We start from the raw sequence: 7,346 nt of genomic DNA, 5'->3' as shown, positions 1-7,346 counted from the left end.
ACAAAGCGATAAAATATAGCATAGTATAACATTTGAAATACTTTAATATTATTATAGGATGCATTTTTTATTATTTCCCTTTGGGGGCCCTGCCGGGGGCCCTGCCGGGGGCTGCCTACGGCGGGCTTTTTTGCCTATAGCGGGCCTCTGCTTAGAAAGTATGGCAGAATTATGCTTTTTACCGCCTTTTATATAGCAGAACCTTACCGCCTTTTATATAGTAGAACCTCACCGCCTAATTTCCGTACTTTTATATTCTTTTATACTTATTTTAAAGGGAAGCAGTATATTATAGTACTTTGCCGACTTGATTGACTAATATCCGCTCGAATTGAGAATTCTAAAAAGTTTTTTAACGAATCATTAAGTAGGTAGTGGAGATATCTCTATAGGATGGCCTTATTGTATTTCAAAGAGGGAAAGCGGGAAAAAGCTACGCCCTTTCTGCCTTGCCTTCCGATTTCTTCGCAAATCTCAGGCAAAGCTCCGCTTTCCCTGATAACCGAGGGAATAGTAGCCCCTTAGAGTTACCCCTATGCCTACTATAAATAGCTGGTGACCTGAGTATTGTTGAGCTAAGTCAGGTCAACCCTTTACAATATACCGCTTTCTCTCCCTGCTTCCTGACACACGGGCATAGCCCGAGTCCGTGACACCTACTTCCTGATATCGGCTAACCAAAAGTACCCGACGGATGAAAATGCCAGAGGTGCCTGCAGCAGCCAGCCCAGCTACCACGAAATACGCGGGGTAATGGCACGGCAACCGCCCGCATAAAACCCATGCCCCGCATACCTCGGGCTTAACCTGTTTTGGTCTCGACCCTCGGCCATTCGGGTCAATTCAACTTTCTCCCCCGACATGGACCGAACTCTGGCCTCGCTGAAAGCTAGCTTTAGTATGACTTGATAGTTCTTGCCCCTCGCCTTCTCTTCCAGCATGCAGCCTCGCACCTCCCTTGGCATTGCTGCAATCAACCCCGTCCCCTCTGCAAGACAAACAAACCCCAGACCTTTAAACGCACCGCCATCATGGTCTCGCTAGGATACGACGACACGCACCCCTTCACCAACGTCGCCCTCCACGACCGAGCCTCCGTCCAGCAGCTGCTCAGGACCGTCCTCGACCCCCTCGAGCCGTTCTTCTCCCCTGCCAAAGCCCGCGTCAGGTGTCCGGGCGGCACAGCCGTTCGCTTTGACCAAACCGCCTCCGAGGTGGAAGGCATATGTAGGCCGCTGTGGGGTCTGGCAGCGTTGCTGGCCGGAAATGGCGAGTACAGAGGCACAGAGTGGTGGATCCAGGGCATCAGGTCGGGCACCGATCCGGACAGTCCTGAGTTTTGGGGGTTTCCTCGCGACAACGACCAGAGGATGGTGGAGATGTGTCCGTTGGGTGTGTCCACCCCGACCAACGTGGTGTGCGGCTAGACAAACGCGTGAAACAGTTCCACTGATTGTTGCTGCTGCTGCTGCTGCTGCTGCTGCTTCTGCTGTTGTTGCTGTTTTTCGCGCAAGGGTTCGCTCTGGCAGTCATCCCCAACATATGGGACAAGTTTTCCTCCCGCGAGCGCAGCAACATTGAGGCGTGGCTTGGAAACTCCATCAACGAGAAAAAGTGCGCAAACATGCCGAACCTGTGCAGTCGCGTCCGTGCTGACTCGGTTGAAAAGCATGCCCAACACCAACTGGCTGTGGTTCCGCGTCTTTGCCAATCTCGGCCTCAAGAAATGCGGCGCCAAGTACTCTCAAGACCGGATCGACAGCGACATTGAGCACCTCGACACGTTTTACCGCGGGGACGGGTGGTCCAACGACGGACCGGCGGGCGTTCACCGTACGTCAATCAACAACGCGCCGAGCACAGTCTGCCTCAGAGAGCCGTGCTGATGTTTGCGTCAGAAATGGATTACTACTCCTCCAGCTTCGCCATCCAGTTCCTCCAGCTGCTCTACGCAGAACTAGCCGGCGAGGAAGCCCGCCACCGAGCAGCGGAGTTTAGGAAAAGAGCCCAGACGGCTGCTCTCGACCTAGTTCATTACTACGACGAGCAGGGACGAGCCATCCCCTTTGGGCGCAGCGTCGGGTACAGATTCGCCATGGTGTCGTTCTGGGGAGCGCTCGCGTATGCCAACGTCGAATTGCCCGCCCCTCTGAGCTGGGGCATGGTAAAGGGCATTGTGATGCGAAATCTACGATGGTGGCAGACGCAGCCAGACATGTGGACATCGAGCGGCACGTTGTCGTTGGGGTATTCGTATCCCAACATGTATGTAAGTGCGAATTTTTTTTTTGTTATTGCTAGATGATGGATTCTATTCTCTTTATTAGGAACTTTGCCTCTGGAACCAAATAGCTGACGATGTCAGATGACGGAAAACTACAACAGCCCTGCAAGCCCTGTAAGTTTGTGTGTGTGTTTGTGTGTGCCAAACAACTGCACCCAGCTGCAAAAACGAGCGAGTCTGACCAAAAGACAGTACTGGGCTTGCTTGGCATTCATCTGCCTCGCCGTTCCCGAAAGTCACCCGTTCTGGACATCAAAAGAAGAAGCACTCAGTCACGCGTTCCCCCGTGTCAAGGAGCTCCCTCACCCCGGACATATAATGAGGTGAGCTGTCCAGAACCCTGCCCGGTCTTTCTTCTTTTCCTCACAGTCTTGCAATGCAGCCGACTCGGCGGTCACTGCATGCTCTTGTCGTCCGGCCAAGCGTGCGGCTACCCAATGAAAGCCACACACGCCAAATACGGCGCGTTTGCCTACAGCAGCGCATATGGATACTCTGTTCCACCGGGCCTTTTCTCCCTCGAGCAACACGCACTTGCGTCACAGATGGGCCTCTCGGACGACGGCGGCGAGTCCTGGAAGACGAGGAGGCTCTGTGAGTACGCAGCCCTCGAGCACCGCGAGGGTGCCCTGCCGGTTCTGGTGTCTCGGTGGAAGCCCTTCTCCGATGTGCACGTTACGACGACGCTGGTGCCGCCAGAGGAGAGCACGCCAAACTGGCATTTGCGCGTCCATCGCATACGAGCGGGCAGGGAGGTCGTGACGGCAGACGGATCCTTTGCCATACGCAGCGCCGACAGCGTCAATGGCAGACTCCTTGACCTGTACGACGAGGCTCGGTGCGAGGGCACGATGCCCAGGCTCATGGGCAACTACGATACCGACACGGCCGAGGGATGGGCCACGGGCAAAGCCGGCGCTTTTGCCGTGTCCAAAGGTGCGGTGGGCATCAAGGCGCTGGAATCGGGGCTGGTGGGCGAGAGGCGCGCCATGCTGGTGAATGCGGACCCAAACTCCAACTTGATGGACAGTCGAACCACCATCCCTACCCTGCAGCACACTGTTGACAAGGGTCAGACAGCGTGGTACGTGTCGGCAATCTATGCGAAGCCTGGAGATGGGGTGCCAAGGTCGACCTATTTGGACGGGTGGGAAAAGCCACCTGCCGTTCCTTCGTGGCTGGCAGATGAGATGGCGAAAGAAGCCGTCGTCGGTCTGTAGGTGGTGGCCATGGCCCGTCGCGTGTAATCAAGCATCGGCAGTCTGTAGTTGTTTCGCCGGGCATATGCATGGGCGTCGGTGGGCTCTCGAGGAACGGCGGTTGGCTTGTAGGCAGCGACTCGGCGAGCTTGGACTTCTGCAGAACCGAACCAAGAGCCTGGGAGATGATGCCATGCTGCCATGATGCCCCATGCATCCGTATCAGCCCAGCTCTTTCTAGCGATACGGCCTGCCCTCGTCCGATTGGCCAGCTGCTGTGGCTTGGTGGGCTCTTTCTTATTTGGGCCTGGTGCTTTTGCGGAGTCTGAGACTGTTATCGTGGGGGGCGTTTTGTTGTGACGACTGAATGGGCGAACCACTAAAGTCCCGCATTCCCGCCATTCAAATCGTGGAGAAACATCTGGCATCCACCACGAACCGGGCCGCATCTGCCAAGGAGCAGGATGCTGGCTACCCTTGTCTTCGGCTGCCAAACGTCGCCCAAGAGTCAGATGTGGCTGACGCTGATCGAGGACCCAGCAAGTGTCCTGCCCTGTCCCACCAAACGCTTGAGCTACCATTGGACATGACCGACCTTGAACGCCGCTGTACTCCGTAGGTGACTGCATGTCCGGCATCCACTTTCCGGCGAACCATGCTTTAAGCCTGAACTGGCATGGAGGTCGGAAACCTGGGACACCTCCTCACGACCCCCAAGCCTCCATCGACATAAAAGACGTCGCGTCTCCGTATCGACGACTGAATGCTGCCTGTCCAACCGTCTTCACGCGGGAACAGGGACGCAAGGAACACTGCCCTTCTTCCTTCCCACTCACCCGCGAACCTCGAGCCGATCTGGTCATCCCGTCCGTTTGTTTCCGTCTGCCAATCCCTTCTGGCGCCCAACAGCAAAAGCCTGAGTCGCCATGGGTTTCGCTGCCTTCCTACGGGCCGTCGTGCGCAACGACGCCATGCGCAGTGACTCCGAGGCCGTCTACAACGGCAGAACCGTCGCGCTCGTGTGCTGCGCCTGTTTCGGCGGCATGCTCTTCGGCTGGGACACTGGCGCCATCGGCGGCGTCCTGGCCATGGACGAGACGCGGCGCAGGTTCGGGTACGCGGATAGGTCCCGGGCGGACAAGGCCAACCTGGACCAGAACATAGTCTCGACGCTGCAGGCCGGCTGTTTTGTCGCTTGCCTGGTGACGTGCTGGTTTGCCGACGCGTTTGGCCGACGCCCGAGTCTCGTTGCCTCGGGGCTCGTTACCTGTGCGGGTGTCGTCCTGCAGGCTGCATCGGCGGCAAACGGCACCCTGGCAGTCATGTACGTTGGGCGCTTCGTTGCCGGCCTTGGTGTTGGCGCTGCCTCGGCCCTGACGCCGCTGTATGTGTCTGAGTGTGTTCCGCGAGCCATTCGTGGAGGATTAACTGGTACCCCCCCCCCCCCCCCCCCCCACGGCTTCCTTTGGAAAAAACGCTTCGAGTGTAGATTTCGTCTCCCCGGTCGTCACGTCTCTAAGCTTTGCTAGCGTTCTATCAGCTCTTCAATGTCTTTGGCATCATGATCGCTTTCTGGGTCAACTACGGCTGCGTGTTGCATGTTGGTGCGCCGGCAGTCTACATTGTCCCGCTGGCCTTGCAAGCGTTGCCCGCCCTGTATGTAGTACCTGCTCTGCAATGTCTTTGCCTAGGCTGACGGTGACAAAAGTCTTTTGATTGCTGGTATGCTTGTTTCTCCGGAAAGGTGTGTTCGTTTGCCTCGGTTGCCTCGCCGCACTGCTACGGTCTCCCTCCCCTTTTGATGTAATTCTGACGAAAGCAACAAGTCCTCGATGGTGCGCCCGCAAGGATGACTGGGATGGAACAACTAGAATTCTCGTCAAGCTGAGAAGGTCGGTCCTGTTTTCGTAAATCCGGGGTAGAAAACACAAAAAAGACAAAAGGAACATTGCCGGCTTACTTTGAAGCAGACTCCCGGCCGAGTCTGCCTACATCTCGCAAGAAGTTCAAGAAATGGCAGACCAGCTCGAGCACGAGCGCCGTCTCGTCGGCGATGCCACTTTCAAGACGCTAATGAGGGAAATGTGGCTTGTTTCTGCCAACCGAAAGCGTGCCGTCATCACCGTCGTTCTCATGATCTGCCAACAGCTTACGGGAGTCAATGCTATCGTGAGTTGACAGCACTCTTTGAGTCCTCTTTTGCCGTGGAGGTCTGCGCCTAACCCCCTTGGGAGAACTACTATGCTCCTCAAATCTTCAGCAACCTCGGCATGACGGGAACCGACTCGTCGCTCTTCGCCACGGGAGTTTACGGTGTCGTCAAGACTGTATCCTGCATCCTGTTCCTCGTCTTCGTTGCCGACTCGTTGGGTAGGCGAAGAAGTCTGCTCTGGACCAGCCCGATGTTGATGACTGTCTTGTTCATTATCGGTATCTACGGACGCGCCCAACCTCCCGTTGAAGGAGAGCCAGTACGTGGTTCTTGTTGCCGCGCTGACGATTGAGAGATGGTCTCGATCAAGCAAGGGTTTGTGTGCTGACAGCTTGGTTTTAGGTATCTGCCTTTGGATACGTTGCCATTACCTGCATCTACCTTTGGGCAGCGTAAGTCCCACCCATCATCGTCATGCGGCAAGCAAAATGAAACGGCACGACTGATTCGGAGATGCAGTTTCTTCCAATTCGGATGGGGTCCGGCTTGCTGGATCCTGGTCAGCGAGATCCCTACGGCGCGACTTCGAGCGGTCAATCTTTCTCTCGGGGCGGCCACTCAGTGGCTCTTTAATTTCATCATGGCGCGAAGTGAGTTTTTCGATTGCCCTGGAATAGGATGGAAAAGAGATGTAGCACGCGAAGAAAAAAAAAAGGAGGAAAAATAGTTGACCATTTCTCTGGGTAGCTGTGCTCACCATGCAAAACACCATGGGCTACAAGGGTTATGTAAGTACCGTCCGTCTGGTTGGTTTGGTCGCAGTGATTTCAGGCCCCATGGCTAACGTTTCGGCCCAGGGCATGTTCTTCCTGTTTGGCAGCTTCGACTTTTTCATGGGAGTTTTCGTGTATCTGTTTGTGCCAGAAACCAAGGGCGTCAGCTTGGAGAAGATGGACGAGCTCTTTGGCATGACGGACAGGGTGAAGCAGCTTGATGAAGAGCCAGAGGCAGGACGCGCACGGGAGGAGCGGGGGCCTAGCGTTCGCTAACTCGGCGTTTCTGAGCCTGGAAACTATGGGCGTTTCACGTTGTCGGGGATGACGCTTGCTTGTCCGGGACTCCAGAGCCCGCATGGTACGTGACTTTGCGTGACAGCCCAGTGCCGAGTCTCGACGACGCTTCAGTCGGAATCCGTCCTGCCTGGTGAAGGGGATGGGGCATGTCAGTGTTCGGTGTTACTGTCACTGCAGAGAACAGACCTACAGACCGCACGGACGAATGCATGGTCCGGAGTGGCATCACGCATGTTCGTGCTGCTTTCCGGCAGAGTTTCCAGCAGCCCAGTTGTCGATCGACGTGGCTTGATTCTGCCCGCAAGGGCGCCAACGTCTCCTGGTGCCTGCAGCAGCAAGTCATCGGCGTGGTGAACAAGTGCATGAAGCTAATAAACAGCATGACGGAACATGCAGTCGGCGGGATAATCCCGGGGCAGTGCGGTCACTGCATGCGTCCCGGGCGTGGTCGGCTCAACCAGTTGACGGGGGCCAGCAGCAAAGTGGCGGGATAGCAATTCCCTACCCGTGGGTATTCCGGGATTCCAGTATTTCAGTTGCGACGCATGTCGGGTGGCTAGGGAGCCAAACACTTCCGACTCTGCTATGCATTGAGCCTTGTGCGTGTACTGGGGTACCGGGCACTCCGTAGTAGCACG

General features: G+C 56.0%; 2 protein-coding genes across 2 annotated transcripts; both read left to right on the top strand.

The window, feature by feature from the left end:
- Positions 1-1,031: 1,031 nt before the first annotated feature.
- On the top strand, positions 1,032-3,504 carry UV8b_06751 (uncharacterized protein; the record flags this gene model as incomplete). Its single annotated transcript, XM_043144248.1, has 7 exons — positions 1,032-1,392; positions 1,515-1,614; positions 1,670-1,833; positions 1,899-2,269; positions 2,366-2,398; positions 2,477-2,607; positions 2,667-3,504. The coding sequence occupies 7 exons, from the start codon at positions 1,032-1,034 to the stop codon at positions 3,502-3,504; spliced, it is 1,998 nt and encodes a 665-aa protein (XP_043000183.1).
- Positions 3,505-4,409: 905 nt separating this feature from the next.
- Positions 4,410-6,684, top strand: UV8b_06750 (uncharacterized protein; the record flags this gene model as incomplete). The annotated part of the gene is made up of 10 exons (XM_043144247.1): positions 4,410-4,914; positions 5,013-5,139; positions 5,192-5,227; positions 5,310-5,375; positions 5,454-5,652; positions 5,718-5,954; positions 6,038-6,087; positions 6,155-6,285; positions 6,383-6,423; positions 6,493-6,684. 10 exons carry the CDS (start codon positions 4,410-4,412, stop codon positions 6,682-6,684), a joined length of 1,584 nt encoding a protein of 527 aa, XP_043000182.1.
- Positions 6,685-7,346: the final 662 nt, after the last annotated feature.

This window comes from Ustilaginoidea virens, chromosome 5, assembly GCF_000687475.1.
Source record: "Ustilaginoidea virens chromosome 5, complete sequence".
NCBI lineage: Eukaryota > Fungi > Ascomycota > Sordariomycetes > Hypocreales > Clavicipitaceae > Ustilaginoidea > Ustilaginoidea virens.
Note: the sequence above shows the minus strand (reverse complement) of the source record. Positions and strands in the feature narration are given on the sequence as shown.